Genomic DNA, 17,431 nt, shown 5'->3' on the forward strand with positions numbered 1-17,431 from the left:
CTCCAGGCTCTGAGCCATCAGCCCAGAGCCCGATGCGGGGCTCGAACTCACGGACCGTGAGATCATGACCTGGGCTGAAGTCAGACGCTTAACCGACTGAGCCACCCAGGCGCCCCTCTTATTTTTTTTAATGTTTATTTTTTGAAAGAGAGCGCATGTACAAGCGTGCCAGTGGGGGAGGGGCAGAGAGAGAGAAGGAGCGGAATCCCAAAGAGGCTCTGCAGCCAGCACTGTCAGCGCAGAACCCAGTGCGAGGCTCGATCACACCAACCATAAGTTCATGACCTGAGCTGAAATCAAGAGCCAGACACTTAACCAAACCACCCAAGCAACCCCAATGTCTCTCTTAATAGAAGAGTTAAATCCACTCCCATTTTATGTGATTACTAATAAGGAAGGGTCTACTTGTGCCATTTTATGTCTTGTATGACTTTTGTTCCTCAATTCCTCCAATTGCTGCCCTTTTTTGTATTTGGCTAATTTTTTTATGTGCCACTTTGACTCCCTTCTTCTTTCATTTTCTGTATTTTCAAGTTACTGTTTGGTTACCATACGGATTACAATTATTATTAACAACCCAGATCGAATAGCATTGTTAAAGAGGGGTTCTGCAGATGTGAGCAGGCAGGAGAAAGATCAGTGACCTTGAAAATAAGACAGCTGAAAATTATCCAGCCTGAGAAGCTTAGTTTCCATAGTATCTAAACACTTTGCTATATATCTGTTTCTTCCCTTCTATATTGTCATTGCCACAGATTACGATTTATACATTGTATGCCCATCACTACAGATCTAAAATTACTATTCAGTGCCCCTGCCTTTTAAATCATAAAAGACAGACGTTACAAACCAAACCAAAAATACAGAAGTCTGGTTATATTTACTAGTGTTACTTTTATTTATGGTTTCAAATTATTGTCTAGTATCCCTTCACTTCAGCCTGAAGGACTTGCTTTAGTGTTTCCTGTAGTGCAGGCCCGCTCAGCTTTTGTTTATATGGATATCTCTATTTCTCCTTCATTACTGAAGACTAGTTTTGTAGAATATAGGATACTTGATTTTTTTCATTCAAAATTTAAAATGTTTTCTCATTGCCTTCTGGCCTCCATGGTTTCTGGGGAGAAATCAGCTGTCAATCACATGGAGACTCCCTTGTACATGAACACTGGCTCCTCTCTCGATGCTTCCAAAAACCAAGGTTCAGCTGTTTGGAGACCGGCGCCAAAGGCTGTCTCTGGAGATTCAGCTAAGGTTCTGCTTTGGAAAGCCCTGCACAACACAGACTAACCTCTGGGCTCTGAATGTGGAGAGGAGTCTCGGGGCCCAGAGCTAAGAATGATGGAGCTTTAGCTTCACTGCAAGATGAAAGCAGGCAGTACACTGTACATCTACATTCACTTTCCATACCACAGCTGCCCAAAACACACTGACTGAACCAAAGGCAGCCTGCTTCTCAAACTGTGAATTAAAAAATATCTGTGAATTCCAGGAGTCTAAACATGGCAGCAGGAAGAAAAAGAAGGGCAGCACACTCCAGAGCATCCAGCTTTCTCAGGATGAAGTCTACAGGCCTTGAAGTTCTTCAAAAGGCTCCCAGCCATTCCCCAACCTCCCTCGGAGTCACACAACTGCTCTCTTGCTTCTGAGGCTCTGCCCCTGCTGGAACACACTCGCCTATTCTTCTCCTAGATAACTCACCTTGGCGGCCTCACTTGCAGTACCACTTGCTGTAGGAAATCTTTCCCCAAATCTGGGTTGGGGCCCCTCCTTCTGTGAGCTACCAAAGGACCCTACACTCACCCCAACATGGTTCTTACCACTGGCAGCAGACCTGCCTGTCTCTGTCTCTATACTAGCCATGGTTCCTCTCACTGAGCACCTACTATGTGTCCGGCACCAATCCAAGTGCCTTCCATCTATCTGCTCATTTGAGCCTCAGCACAACCCAGTGTGACATGCAGAAGCTATATCCTCACCAGAAGGTGACAAAACCAGGATGTCAGCACAGGCATCAGAGTCTGTGCTCTTAACGTCACACTCTAATACCGTGTATTGCATTTCTGTCTTGTTAAAAAACTGAAACGTCCACACATTCCTTTTAACATAGGCAAAAGAAAAACACGCAAGAAAAAGAGTCTACAAAATTGCAAAATGCAAGGGAATAATCATCATCCACAGCTACCAAATTCTAGCCAAAAGGAAAACTTGGAAGAAAACCGTCAGGCAATTTTCAAAAGTAAAAACACTCACTTTTCCAAGGTTGGAAAACAGACTAGACATTTAAAGAAAGAAACTGTCTGGAGATTTCTACAACCACCCCCATGTTGCTTCCGCAAAACTCGTTTCTAAGACCAGATTATATCTTGGCTTGGCCTGATCTTACAGGGGCAAAGGAAATGAACCAGGTCTCCAAAACCTCCCCTGCCTTTCCTGTCTCAGCTCCACCCATCCAGCTGCTCAGGCCAAGCACTTTGATCTTGATCCTCTTTTTCTTATATTCCACATCTGGTCTTCAGACAATCCTGAAGGCTCCACCTTCAAAATATATCCAGACACCACCACATCTCACCACCTCCAGACCTTCAGCTTAGACTAAGCAACAATCACCTCTCACCTAGAGCAATGAATGCACTAGCCCAGCTAGACTCTCCGCTTCTACCCCTGAAATCACTTATCTCTTAATCAAATATGGAACTAAAATCTCCAATCTCCCCCCCACCCAGCCCACACACCACCTGCTACCACGCCTGTATGGCCTGCTCCCCACATCTGGCCGCCCAACACATCCCCAGAGGCTGCTGCCCTCCCTTTCTCCCTTCTAGTCTTACTTCTGGGCATGCTGCCTCAACTTCCAACTGTTAGCATCTGCATCTCTCTCGCTTGAGACTGTTCTGGAGGCCTCTCGCTGGAGGCCTCTCTGACTAGGCGGTGGGAACTGATGCTGGCTAGAGGCAGCCCTCAACCAGTGGCTGATGTTGTGTAGATCAGGGGTTGGGAAACTACAGCCCCTGGCCTGTTTCTGTGTGACCTGTGAGCTAAGAATGGTTTTTACACATTTACAGGGTTACTAAAAAAACAAAACTACGTGACAGAGACCGTATGTGGCCTTACCAACTGGCCCTGTAGGGAAAGAGTCTGCTGACCCTGGCACAGTCTGGCTGCCCCACACCCAGGTAACGAGCTCTGAGGTGGACGTCCTGTACCATTTCTCAGCGTTCCCCAGTGAGATTACACAGCTTCCTGTGGTGGAAAGTTGCTGGATGATGCTCCTTCCTATTTCACTTTTCCACCTTCCTACCAGTGCTCACTTCATTTTACACATTAGCTACATATATGTACTCAAATCCTTGTCTCAGGGGAGCCCAAAACGAAATGGCTCCCCTTGCTCTCCCCAAGGCCAGCCAAATTCCTGCTTGTCCTTCAGGGCAACACAGCCTTTGTATTCCTCCAATCCCAGGCAGGTAGGCACATGTCTTCTGTTCTCCATGGCAGCCTGCAAACACTGATCCTAGAGACTTCTCATCTGCATGATTAATATAAGAAATGTACAGGGAGGGTCCATGCCATTTTAATTTCTGCATCCCCAATATCAGTCACATAAAAGATGTTCAGGAAATGTTCAGGATTATTTATCTACCAGATGTTCCACGCGCGAGGCTGGCTTCATAACCCATATGGCTGCACAGGACTCCGCGCTCAGAAGGTCTCGGCGCTTGGGGTTTAAGGCTCTGCAGTAGCTCTATGGAAATTCTCATTTACTTACTTACTTATTTATTTTATTCTCAAGTTAGTTAACATACAGTGTAGTCTTGGCTTCAGGAGTAGAATCCAGTGATTCATCTCTTACATGTAACACCCAGTGCTCATCCCAACAAGTGCCCTCCTTAATGCCCATCACCCATTTTCCCCACCCTCCATCCCCATCAACCCTCACTTTGTTCTCTGTATTTAAGAGTCTCTTATGGTTTGCCTTCCTCTGTTTTTAATCTTATTTTTCCTTACCTTCCCCTATGATCCTGTTAAATTTCTCAAATTCCACATATGAGTAAAATCATGTGATATCTGTCTTTCTCTTATTTCGCTTAGCATACTACCCTCCAGTTCCATCCACGTTGTTGCAAATGGCAAGATTTCATTCTTTTTCATCTCTGAGTAGTATTCCATTGTATATACATAATTTGGCTATTGTTGATAGTGCTGCTATAAACATTGGGGTGCATGTGCCCTTCAAATCAGCATTTTTGTATGCTTCAGATAAATTCCTAGTAGTGCAATTGCTGGGTCACAGGGTAATTCTATTTTTAATTTTTCGAGAAATCTCCTGTTTTCCAGAGTGGCTGTACCAGTTTGCATTCCCACCAACAGTGCAAGAGGGTTCCCCTGTCTCCACATCCTGGTCAACATCTGTTGTTTCCAGAGTTGTTAATTTTAGCCACTCTGACCAGTATGAGGTGGTATCTCATTGTGGTTTTGATTTTCATTTCCCTGATGATGAGCGATGTTGAACATCTTTTCATGTGTTTGTTTGCCATCTGGATGTCTTCATTGGTATGGAAATTCTTAATAAATTTATCTTTAAACTTGCTTTTGAAGTGAAGTCCATCACAACACAGCATGTGCTGAGGGTACGGACTGTAGGCTCACCCATGGTCCCTCCTCCCTGGGACAGGTTCTTGACCACCAGCTCCTCTGCCCTCTCACATCCCAGGACCTGGCCCTGCCCTTCTTGTCCATATATCCCTTTTGTTGCCACCCTGGCAGGGGCCTGAATATAAAAACAAGGGGGCTTGGGGTCAGATGTACACATCCCGTTGTGTCTTGGGGCAGGGTGAGGCGACGGCCATCCCCTGGGCCAGGGTGGGCTTTTGGATGGGGAGGGGGGACCTTTCAACCACTCCCATGCAAGTATATTTAGGACCTTTAATGGTCCTTTCCCCTGCTTCTTGACCAAGCTTCCGTGCACTGTCCTGTTGCCCTGCATCCCACAATTACACGGATGCTACTGGCTCTAGTCTCAACTCCTCCTCACTCCCAGTCATCTAGGATGGAGGTTCAGGAGATGCCGAAGACAGATGGAAACATCAGCCTCAGAAATGACACTCAGAGATGTTGCACAAGGCACTTATCTGGAGGCATCAGGGTGGGAGATGTTTTCTCTCTTCGCCTCTCAGGGGAGAACAGTACAGGGCTAGAGGTGGGGTAGCAAAAGACTAGAAGGCGGTATTTCTGAGATCTCCTGCCCTTTCCTGCTTGAGGAAATTTGGGGTGGTAAAGGAGTCTTTGATCTCCCACAGGCATTTCAGAACTTTTCCAGAGCTTGTTTGTGAGGCCAGGAGTTAACTTCTGCTGGGGGGAGGCTTTGGCTCTGGCATGCTGAACAGGTCAGCATCCTGGAGCAGCTGCAGGAGCTGGTCCCTTGGGCTCTCAAGTGCAGGCATCAGGGCAGAGACGAGGGGTGCTCTGGGACTCATTCTCAGCTACCCAGCTGGCTCTCCAAAGCACAACTGCACATAAGGCTTCAGTTACTTAGATTTCTTTCTTGATCACAAAGAGAATATAAATGTGTCTACGGTGACCACATGGGCGTAGAAAGAAGGAACCTTTAATACAGGCCCCTGTATGCACACTTCCCAAGGACTCATGGTGATCTGGGGAAACTTGAGATGTGGGGAGATGGGGGGAGAGGTGGACAGAGACCATGCAACGGAGATGTGCAGCCTCAGCTCAAAGGTACTGCATTCTGCCAGAGAAAATGGACGAGGAAAGGGGCCAAGCCTGCTCTGGAATACCCACATAGTTTGCAAGATTACCGTCCTTCATGAGGTTTAGAATGGCCTCACTATGATTTAACTTGCTCTCCAAATGAAAATCACCATCTCTAGCCATGAGCAGCAGGCTGTAGGATCAACAAGTGACCCAATGACCCTCACGTTGACCTCTGTTCTGCACACAGGCAGTCCGCTAGCCTGGCGCTCGAGCACCCTCTCTTCACCCAACAGTGCGCCCACCACATCCCAGGGCGCAATGGGAGCAACGGCGCCCTCTGCCTTGCTGGGCTGCTGCTGGGCCACACCCTCAGGTCCTGATGGCCTAACCTCTAGGAAATGTGAAGACACCTCTTGCCAGTGTCTACGTGCTGCAAGTTTCATCAGATTTTCCTGGAGGAAAAAGCATTCACTGTTCCCAGGGTGGTCCAGTGCTGAAGAATGGGGTCTACAGCTCAGGTGGCTGCCAGATCTGAACAAGGACATCAAGCGCAGGGGCCCTTTGAGTTCAAGCTGCACAAGGGTCTCATTCCAGGAACAATACAAGATGAACAACTAAACAGAATCTAGGTATCTAATGAAACTACTAAATGCTATTACTCACACTCTGTTTTCTGCAGGCAACCCGAGGCTCTGAACAGAAGCAGGAAGCTGCTCTGCAGAGGGAAGGTTCCCGGGTCAGAAGAGGACACGGAGGCTTGTGCCCTGAGTCCACAACATCTCATCTCCTGCCCCAAAAGACCCACAACCCGTGGATTCTCTGATACAAACTTTATCATTTTTGGAGGCTAACAGACTTCATCTAGCCTTGGAAAATATTTCCTAAGCCAATCAGATTTTAAGAAAAGTTGTTAAAAAACTCTTGAGATAACTCGACAAAGATGTTAGTTTGAGAAAGTAAGTACACAGCACTAAGAATGGGAGAGTACAAGGCTGATTTTTCTCTTCAAAGAAAAACTTTGGACTGCAAAGACAGGAGGAAACTGTGGTGCCGTCAGAGGGCGGGACCAGAGGAGGTAGCACGTTCTTGGAGGGGCTTGCCGGGATACTCCCTTCCCTGCCCATTTGCTGAACGAGCTGACTAATGACCTTAAATGATGAAGACAAAGACACCACTTACTCTTCCCGCAGGGTTCAGCTCAGAGGCTCTCCTCCAAAGAAGCCTCCCTGACATTGTCTCCCTTTGCCCCAAGGCCAGGTCACATCTGCTGGGCACAATATCCAATGTCCTGGACCCACAATTGTGTACTTCTGAGAGGAATGATGTGTGCATCACTGGTCTGGCATAGTGCTTGGCATTTATTATGGCCATCTTTTGTTTTTTTAAGCCATCTTTATTGAGAAAACCCAACTTTGTGCTCTCTCCCCAACTTCTGTTATATAGGGCTACTGCCTCAAAAAGACTGTTCTCTATCTAGGCAGATCCCGCCAGGCCCTAATCCTGGCCCACTGCAACTGAGACCATCTCTCTCAGGCTTCTTGTTCAGAGAGCAAACATCTTGCAATGAAAGCTATCAGCACCAAATAGTATTCTTCAAAACGTTCCTATCACCTGGGTGAAGTAGAGAAAGTACAGGGCTTTCCACAGGGACCTGCCAGTCATAATATTTACCAATTACCAGCTCTCCACACTAGTTTAATCACTCTTAAAAAAAAATCTAGGACACAACCACCCCCCCTCCAAGGATGTCAGGCACCAAATGGAACAGTGTGTGTGTGAAAGGAAAAGCATCAAAGGACCTACAAAGCCGGAGGTCAATGAAGATCAGTCTTCCTTTCCTTCCCATCAGCCTAGTCCTACCCTGAGCCTCACCACCCACCTCTTCCTCTAGACTGATGCTCAGCCAGAAGCACCTGTGAAATATAAGGCAGGCTTGGCTGCATCTGGGCTGTACTGGTTGTTAAATATTGTTTTCATCACATATGCCTCTTCCCCAACTTCCATCCTATTCTAATTCACCATGAGTCAAGAGGGAGTTCTCCAAACTTGACATGTCAGCTGTCTCCTAAGGTTTTCATACCAGAGGCCCTCGTATCATAAATCCAAGGACTGTCTGTTCTGAAACATTTGTGTAATATCAAATTATTCATTCAAAGATAAGGCCCAACTGCACCCAAGCAGCTGCTACACATATCCTACATTCCCTGTCCAGGAAGCTGCCTGGTCTCAGCTGGCTACACCCAATACCCAGAAGATGAACAGCAAAGAGGAAACATACTTTCCGTTCCCCGTAGCCAGAGTTGTGTTTGTGGAAGGGGAATCACAACTACCACCTCCTCAGCTCAAACTGCTCACCGAGCAGACAAGTTTAATCCAATGTAGTCATCCATCAAGTATTTCTTACCATGTTCCTATGTGCTGAGGCATGTGTAAAGAGGCCATCGAGGAGCTGAGAACTTAGTGGAGGGGAAGCTAAGTTCTACCACCCTCAACAGAAGGCAACATCAGTGATAATAACCATGAGTGTCCCCACACACTGCTGCTCCAAGAATCAGAATAAGAGAGAAAACTCTTTTCACTGAAAGGTGATAGAACTTCAGAGAAATTTTCAAGAAAGACACAGTCTAGTGGTTCTCAGCACATGGTCCCCAGGCCTGGGAACTTGTTAGAGATGTAAATTCTTGGGCTCATCCCAGACCTGATGAATGGAAACTCTAGGGTGGTGCTCAGCAATCTGTGTTTAGCATGCCATCCAGGTGATTCTGTTGCTAGCTCAGGTTTAAGAGCCATGGACTTATCACACAGGCCAAGCCTGGGAAAGTATGATTTTGAAGGAGAGAGATGATTTTTGAAAAGTATGATCTTGAAAGAGATTCTGAAAGAAATAATTAACCTAGAGGAAAAAACAAGAGCTATGTTCTACTAATTTATCTCCTATAGGATGTAGCCATAAGTATCCTGTACAACACAATGTAACAAAATTTAAACGTCAGTATAAATACACATCCACAGCGAGGACAGTCAGGGTGACAGAGTGCCATGGTGCTGGCACCAGAATCCCTAGGCCTAGATTTAAATCCCAGCGTCCCTGCTTATTAACTGTGCACACCATGCAAGTCTTCAATCCTTGACCTCACTTTGGTTAAATGGAAATATAACTGGACCGCTTCCCAAGGTTATTATTACGAAGCACCCAGCAGGAAATTCTCAATGAAAGATGCTCATCTTTCTTAGTCCTAATTAGAAAAGAGCTTGGGATCATTAACAAACTGAACAGTGAGCTCAGTCCTGAGCCACTCTCCTTCCAGCACAGCAATGACTACATCTAACAAATGTCAGATGTACAATGAATATGGAAACCAGAATTCTTTCCAGAGGCAAGGATCATACAGTTGGCTCTTTTCATGGGTGTCAGTGTTTTGGAGCCAAAAAGGCCATCAGATATCTTCTTACACCGAGCCTATCCTTTTATAAGCCACAGCCTTCAGCTTCTGTGAGGCCCTGTGATAGAAAGACAGATGTGGATGGAAGGCAGCTACCACAACAGTCCTTGGTGACCACAGCTGGCCCTGAGAATCAGCAAGAGATCAGAAAGAGGCTCCTCGTGGCCACAAGAAAATGACTGGAGAGCACAGAACCAAGTCTCTGGGTGAGCCTGAACGAGGGTGTCCAAGAAATTGTTCAAATGGACTTGGTTTTGCAACACACTCAAATGCTCCTGCTCTCAACCAGGTACCAAAATGTACCAAAATGAAACTGTCACTGTTGAGAAGGAAAATTAAAAAATCATGCCTTTCAATCATCTTGTGGTTTCTTAAAAGCATTTAAACATTATTCTGAAATAATTTTGAACAAATCTGGAGAATCCCTACGTCAGGGCCAGACTGGTCTGTTTCAGTCTAGTGGCTAAATACCCCAGGACTAGAGCTCTCCACCCAGCAGCTTCAACCAGCCGCCAGTCAGTGTATAAAAAGTATACACAGTCCAAGGGCTACCGAGCAGTCAGAATTAGGAAACCTACTGTCCCAACACACTGGCCCAACATATCCAGGACAACTCAGAAACATACCAGCAGGCTAAGATGCAGAGCCCCGTGAAGAGGATGATAGGGATGGGGTAGGATGCACAGAGCAGCCCATGGTTGTAGAAGGCCTGAGATATCTTCTCACGCAGCCTTTCAGTCAGGGTCATCCTCAGCTGAAGTCACCTTGCTGCCATCCCGGAAAGTGACCATGGATCAGCCTGGTGCACGCTGGACAGCGCTGACAATGGACACCATCTGCAGATACCTGGCAAGGGAGAAAAGTCAACATTAACAGCTAGTACTGGTTCTGCACACTAGGGCTGCTGGGGGAGGCAGCTGTGACGTGGGTGGAGACATGTTTCAGGATGCCCACATGCAAAATCTGGAGACATCAATCCCAACACGCGCGCGCGCGCGGACACGCACACGCACACGCACACACACACACACCCCCCGGTCAGCTCTTAGTGACTGTGGGCAGTCTCTAAGTCAGTCTAACTAAAGAGGCCAAAAGACTGCCCCTCTAGTTCTGATGACAAACTCTCAACCCTCTTCCATAGAAGGAATTTCTAAAAGACCACTCCCCAGGGGCTCCTGGGTGGGTGGCTCAGTCAAGTTGAGTGTCTGACTCTTGATTTCGGCTAAGGTCATGATCCCAGGGTTGTGGGATCAAGCCCTCGAGTTAAGTGTAGAGCCCATTTGGGATTCTCTCTCCCTCTACCCCTCCCCTGTTCACATGTGCACACACGCATGTGTGCCCCCTCTCTCTTGGAAAAAAAAAAAAAAAAAAAGACCACTCCCCAGACAGGGCATTGTTCTCACAGGTGGCACAAGAAAGCACAGCTGAGTAACAGATATCACCTTCAGCTGCCCTCTGACAGAGGGGTGTTCTGGACACCCTCCCCACCTTTCTCTAGGCACAGGCAGATCGACAGAAATCCTTGGGGGAAAACTTCACACAGAGGTGACCCCTCAGAAAACATATTCTTGCACAGTGTTCCACTGGTAAAGAATGTTCAGTGGAGGGGCACCTTGGTGGCTCAGTCAGTTAAGCGTCCCACTCTTGGTTTTGCCTCAGGTCATGATCTCATGGTTTGTTTGAGCCCCGCATCAGGCTCTGCGCTGAATGTGCAGAGCCTGCTTGGGATTCTCTTTCTCCTTTTCTCCCTCTCTCTCTACCCCTCCCCACTTGTGCACTCGCTCTCTCAAAAAAAAAAAAAAAAAAAAAAAAAGAATGTTCAGTGGAGTCAGCCTTTAACATAAAAACACCAAAAAACCCAGGCTCCTGATAGAAAATAAATTCACTGTGGCTGCATCATTAGGTGGAAGCTGCTGCTCTTGGTGAGGCAGTTGTTCCTGGGACACAATCCTGTTGCTGCCTGCCCAGCAGCTGTCTTCTTTCTGGCACAAGGGAACCACCTCCCTCCACAGGATTGGGCCTGGACAGACTGTCAGTCAAGGTGCCACTCCCTGACCCACACCAGGCCGGCTGGGCCTTTGTCCCTGGACTTTGACTTCTGAACAGACAGCAGCAGGAACTGGATGTGGTGGTGCTTATTCAACCCCAAGAGGTTCCCGCTCCTAAGATCACGGCTCCTCTGACACCAGCACTTTCTGAAGATGAGGCTCCACAGCTTTTCTTTCCAGTCTGTGAGCCATCCCATATCCTTCCAATAAATCCTTTCTGCTTGTACGAGTCAAAATTAAGTTCTGTTGCTTCCAACCAGAAAACCTTAAACCAGTAAATTCAGAATAGAAAACTCCAACAGAAGCCAGGGATCTAGAATTCCCTTCCTTACTGAGTTCTCCAATGTTACCCTAGAATAAACCTACTTCTCCTGTTCCCCGTTGCTGTTTTCTTTGGTCTGTGCTACAGGGAACCTACTGGGACTTGTGTCTTGCCTTGATCAGGCTCACTGATGGAAACCTAGGCCAAAGAGGTGACTCTTCAGCAGTGTCAAGACCAGAAACGAGAAGCAAAAGGAGTCATAAGACAGCCAATTCACAAGAAGACAAATGGCTGCCAATCTTTCCACCTTCCTGGAAACACAAGCCTTCAGTGCATATGCAATTTTCCAGTCCAGCAACCCGCTAAGGAAATACAAAGAATCCTCTGTGGGTCAATTCAATAGGAAATGGACAGAGGAGCCAGCAGGTAGCAGCTGCTGGCCCAAGTAGCAGAGGTGTTCACAATAGCTCAACAATTCACAAGGCTCACCTGGAGCGTGACAGGTCAAAGAAGTCTCTAGCAGTGCACCCACAGCAGGCGACCCACAATAGTGCTCACCACCTAGCATAAACAAGGATTCTGGGAAGCATTTGTTACTGCTCCTGCGCCACCGGCCTTCCATCCTGCCCCTGGGGTGGGGGTGGGGAAACAAACCTTGATGAGACGCACACCTGTGGAGAGACACTATCAAGAGGATCCCTGAAGACCGAAGGCCATAAACTAGCTTTTCCAACCTCTGTCCTCTGACAAATCTCTCGTCACTTCCCTGAAGTGTCGCAAAACCAAGCCCTCCAGGGAATTCGGATTTTGTAATTCCAATCTCCTTCTTGGCCTCCTCTGCACGCACATCGGCAATACAGGAGGGGTCAGGTCGCACCCCTGCAGTCCAGCTCTTACAAGCGGAACTATAGACGAGAAAAAACTATCCAATTCACTTCCGGTTTGCAGCAAATGCAACTCTTTCTGATATGATCTTAGTTAATTTCACCTCCCACTGACCTTTAGTAGTTATACTAATAGTTAATTTTCACAGCACCTGGAAAACAAAGCAAAAAAAAAAATTCTAGTTCATGACACAGCCAACCTACCTGAACCTACCAAGAGGAGACATTATTCATCTCTACTCCACTGTACACATTTTAATGCAAAGCTACTCCAAAGCAAAATTTACCCAACCTGATCCAAAAACCTGTTTTTCTTACATTGCCCCATACTCATAGGTTTCTTCAGATCAAAACCTATCGCTCTCCTTGAATTTAAAGAGAGAGACACAACATGCACAAAGGATGGAGGCCAGGAGGCCTGAGTGGACCACATTACATAAAAATGTAAACAACCCTGCTGCCTGCCTTTGTGGGAGACCCCACTATAAGCAAAAACAAAGGAGTTTGTTATTAGACACCTAAATTACAGAGCTGTGCACACGAAGGAAAAAACTCCTAGAACCAGTCAGAACAGCCCTCAGGAATTTTACACAGGAACAAGCATAGATCAAGTCAGTCACTCTGGCTCAGAAAATAAAGGGCACTAGGAATGGAATGAGTCCATGAGGACAGACTGGGGAGGCAGGCGCATCCCACTTTGCTGTGAGCTCGCTTGAGGTGCCCACAGTTCTGAACCAGCGCCAAATTATGAAAATACATGTGAAAGTTTCAGAAAAATCCACACATACACGATATGTTAACATAAGACACAATTTTTTTTAAGATGATGGTCTTTTTGCGCCTATATTCACCACTCAACATTTAAAATTCTCTTCAACCAACTCACACATTAAGAATCAACCAAGAAAAGGGCACCTGCGTGGCTCAGTCAGTTAAGCTCCTGACAGTGGCTCAGGTCATGATCTTGCAGTTCGTGGGTTCAAGCCCTGCGTCGGGTTCTGTGCTGACAGCTCAGAGCCTGGAATCTGCTTCAGATTCTTTGTCTCCCTCTCCCTGCCCCTCTCCCACTCCTCTCTCAAAAATAAAAAAATGTTAAAAAAAGATTAAAAAAAAAAAAAGAATCAACCAAGAAAAATAAATGTGCCAAAGGAAGGTGGAGGAATAGGGAAAAAAGATGTAAAAAACTATACAGACTACAGGCTCTGTCCCACAGCTTTCCAGGACTGTTTGTTGAAAATACTCACCATCTCCCCCAATCTTTGGCTACACTGGAACTGTCACACTTGTTCTTACCACAAAGGTTTACAGACTATCCCATTTCTCTGGAATAAACGCCTAGAAGTGAAACACCTAGGGTACTATGGTTATGTTTACATTTTCTAAGAAACTGCCAAAATATTTCCCAGGGTGCCTGTACCACTTTACATTCCCCCCAGCAACATATGAAACTATTTCTTCTCATCCACCATCATTCAGTATTTCCACTATTTTTTTTAGCTGTGCCAACAGGTGTGTACTGATAGCTAATTGGGTCCTAAGTTATCCTTTCCTAATGACCAGTGACACTGAACACACACGTGTGCCACATGTCTGTGTGTATATGCCTCAGGATGTTATATATGCAAGATCATGTCATTTGCAAATACAGTTAATTTCTTTTCTAATTTCGATGTTTTTTATGTGTTTTTCTTCTAAAACTGTCTTGGCTAGACCTTCTAGTACAATGTTGAATTGCACTGGTGAGAATGAATCCTCATCTTATTCCTGAGCTCAGGAAGAGAACATTCAGTCTTTCACCATTAAATGTGACATTACATGGAAGTTTTTCATAAATGCCTTTATCAGGCCTCTATTCCTAGTTCGAGACGTTTTTAAAAAAATCATTAAAGAGTATTGTTTTTTGTGTCTTTTGAGATAACCTTGTGTTTATTTATCCTAATAAGGTTTATAAAGACTGAGTTTTCTTCATATTTTGAACCAACTTTGCATGACTTCTAAATGTTAGTAGACCAGGTTTGCTAATATTTTGTTGAGGGCTACTGTATCTGTATTCATGAGGGATACTGCCCTGCAGTTTTCTTTTTTTATGACATCTTTGTCCAGCATTTGGTATTAGGGTAATGCTGGCCTCACAGGATGATTTGGAAGTGCTCCCTTCTTATTTTTTGGAAGAGTTCATGATAAATCTTTAAACATCTGGCAGAATTCACTAGTAAAGCCATCAGATAATGGGCTTTTATTAGTGGCAAGTTTTTTGTTTTGTTTTTAGTGGGATATTTTAAAATTATTAACTCAAACTCTTTCCTTGTTTCCTGCTATTCAGATTTTCTATTTCTTCTTTTTTTTGTGATTTCATTTTATTTTATTTTTTATTTTTTTAAATTTACATCCAAATTAGCATATATTGCAACAATGATTTCAGGAGTCGATTCCTTAGTGCCCCTTACCCATTTAGCCCATCTCCCCTCCCACAACCCCTCCCATAACCCTTTGTTCTCCATGAATCTTTTCTGTTTTGTCCCCCTCCCTGTTTTTATATTATTTTTGTTTCCCTTCCCTTATGTTCATTTGTTTTGTCTCTTAAAGTCCTCATATGAGTAAAGTCATATGATTTCTTTCTCTAATTTCACTTAGCATAATACCCTCCAGTTCCATCCACATAGTTGCAAATGGCAAGATTTCATTCTTTTTGATTGCTGAGTAATACACCACATCTTCTGTATCCATTGATGGACATTTGGGCTCTTTCCATACTTTGGCTATTGTTGATAGTGCTGCTATAAACATGGGGGTGTGTGTGTCCCTTGGAAACAGCATACCTGTATCCCTTGGATAAATGCCTAGTAGTGCAATTGCTGGGTTGTAGGATAGTTCTATTTTTAGTTTTTTGAGGAACCTCCATACTGTTTTCCAGAGTGGCTGCACCAGCTTGCATTCCCATCTATTTCTTCTTTAAGTCAGTTTTCTTAGTTTCAGGATCTGCCCATTCTATCTAAGTTAACTAATTTACTGGTGTAGTATTTACTATTCATAGTATATCCTTGCAATCATTTTTATTTCTGGAAGGTGGGTGCTATTGTCCCCACTTTCATTAATAATTCCAGTAATCTGAATCTTATTTGCTTGGTCATTCTAGCTAAAGGCTTGCCAAGTTTGTTGATCTTTTAAAAGAATCAACTTTTGGTTTTACTTTGTTGTTTTCCTATTCTCTATTCATTTGTTTCCACTCTAGTTTCATAATTTTCTTCCTTCTGTTTGCCTTGGGTTTATTTCACTCTTCTTGTTCTAGTTTCTTCAAGTTGAAGAATAGTTACCTCCTTAATAGTTGAGGTTATTGACTTGATATCTTCCTCTTCTTTTTGTTATTTATTTGCTTTTGAGGGTGAGAGAGAGAGCACAGAGGAGGGACAGAGAGAGAGGGGGAGACACAGAATCTGAAGCAGGCTCCAGGCTCTGAGCTGTCAGTGCAAAGCCTAATGTGGGGCTCGAACTCATGAACTATGAGATCATGACCTGAGCCACCAACTAAGCCACCCAGGTGCCCCTCTTCCTCTTTTCTTAATATAAGCATTGACAGCTATAAATTTCCCTCCAAAAACTACTTTAGCTGCATCCTGTAAGTTTTCATATTTGTGATTTTGTTTTCATTCACCTCAAAGTATCTTCTCATTTCTCTTATGCTTTCTTCTTTGATAACTGGGTTTTTAGGGGTTGTTATTGAGGTTTCCTTATATTCTTTCAATAGGAGTCTTTGTCTGATATGCTCTTTGGAAATATTTTCTCCCACTCTGTAGCTTGTCTCCTTTTTTATTCTTTCTACAAACTTTTTGACATAGCCAAAGTTTCTAATTTAGATGAAGTCTAATTTATCCATTTTTCTTCTTTTATGGATCATGCTTTATTTGCCATGTATAAGAATTCTTTACCCTGCTGTGCTTCTGAAAATTTTCTCTGATGTTTTCTTCTAGCATTTTTTATAGTTTTACATTTAAATCTATGATCCATTTGAGTTACTTTTTTTATATGCTGTGAAGCTTAGGCCTAGGTTGTTCTCTCCCGACCACCCCATAGATATCCAATTGTTCCCACAGCAACTGTTGAAAAGACTACCCTTCCTCCACTGAACTGTCCTGACACATTTTAGTCTGTTCAAACTACTACAACAAAAATATCATGCACTGGGTGGCTTAAACAACATATATATATTTATTTCTCACAGCTCCAGAGGCTGGGAAATCAAAGATCAAGGCACTAGCAGACTACATTTCTGGAGAAGGCCCACTTCCTGGTTCACAGATGGCTATCTTCTGCGTCCCTACATGACAGAGAGTAAGAGGTAAGAGCTCTCTGGGGTCTCTTTTATGAGGGCAATGATCCAATTTTTGTTTTTAATTTTAAACGTTTATTTATTTTTGAGAGGGAGATAGAGTGGGAGCAGGAGGGAGGCAGAGAGAGAGGGAGACACAAAATCCGAAGCAGGCTCCAGGCTCTAAGCTGTCAGCACAGAGTTGGACGCAGAGCTCGAAACCACAAACCGGGAGATCATGACCTGAGTTGAAGTCAGATGCTTAACCGACAGAGCCACCCAGGCGCCCCAGCACTGATTCCATTCTTGAGGGCTTCACCCTATAACCTAATCACCTCCCAAAGTCCCCCACCTTCCTAGTATCATCACACCGGGGTTAGGATTTTAAAATGTAAATTTGGGGGAGTCACAAACATTCAAAAAGCAGTTGGCTGTACTTGTGTGGGTGTATTTCTAGGTTTCCTAGGTCCAGTGATCTATGTGTCTATCCCTCTACCAATACTACTCATGATTACCGAAACTATAAAAAAGTTTTGAAATGGGTATTCTGATTCCTCCCATTCAAAACTGTTTGATCTAGAGTCCTTTTTGTAGATTCCTTGGGATTTTCGACGTGGATTATCATGTCATCTGCAAATAGGGTTGCATTTATTTCTTCCTTTCCATAATTTCTTCAAACAGTTTTCTGTACTACTCCATCTCCTCTCCTTTTGGGACTTCAATAACATGAAAAGCTAAACCTTTTGTTATCGTCCCATAATTCCCTGAAGCTCTGTTCACTT

At 44.7% G+C, this 17,431-nt stretch overlaps 1 protein-coding gene across 1 annotated transcript in view; it reads right to left on the reverse strand.

Annotated features, from left to right (window-relative positions):
* Nucleotides 1-17,431, reverse strand: part of LOC122487206 (SREBF chaperone) — a 73,595-nt gene that overhangs the window by 26,823 nt on the left and 29,341 nt on the right. The window contains exon 2 of the mRNA XM_043587280.1: nucleotides 9,776-9,995. Coding sequence (XP_043443215.1) covers nucleotides 9,776-9,897 — 122 coding nt within the window. The 5' untranslated portion in view covers nucleotides 9,898-9,995. The remainder of the gene's footprint in view (nucleotides 1-9,775; nucleotides 9,996-17,431) is intronic.

The sequence above is a fragment of the Prionailurus bengalensis genome, chromosome A2 (assembly GCF_016509475.1).
Source record: "Prionailurus bengalensis isolate Pbe53 chromosome A2, Fcat_Pben_1.1_paternal_pri, whole genome shotgun sequence".
In the NCBI taxonomy this organism is placed as follows: domain Eukaryota; kingdom Metazoa; phylum Chordata; class Mammalia; order Carnivora; family Felidae; genus Prionailurus; species Prionailurus bengalensis.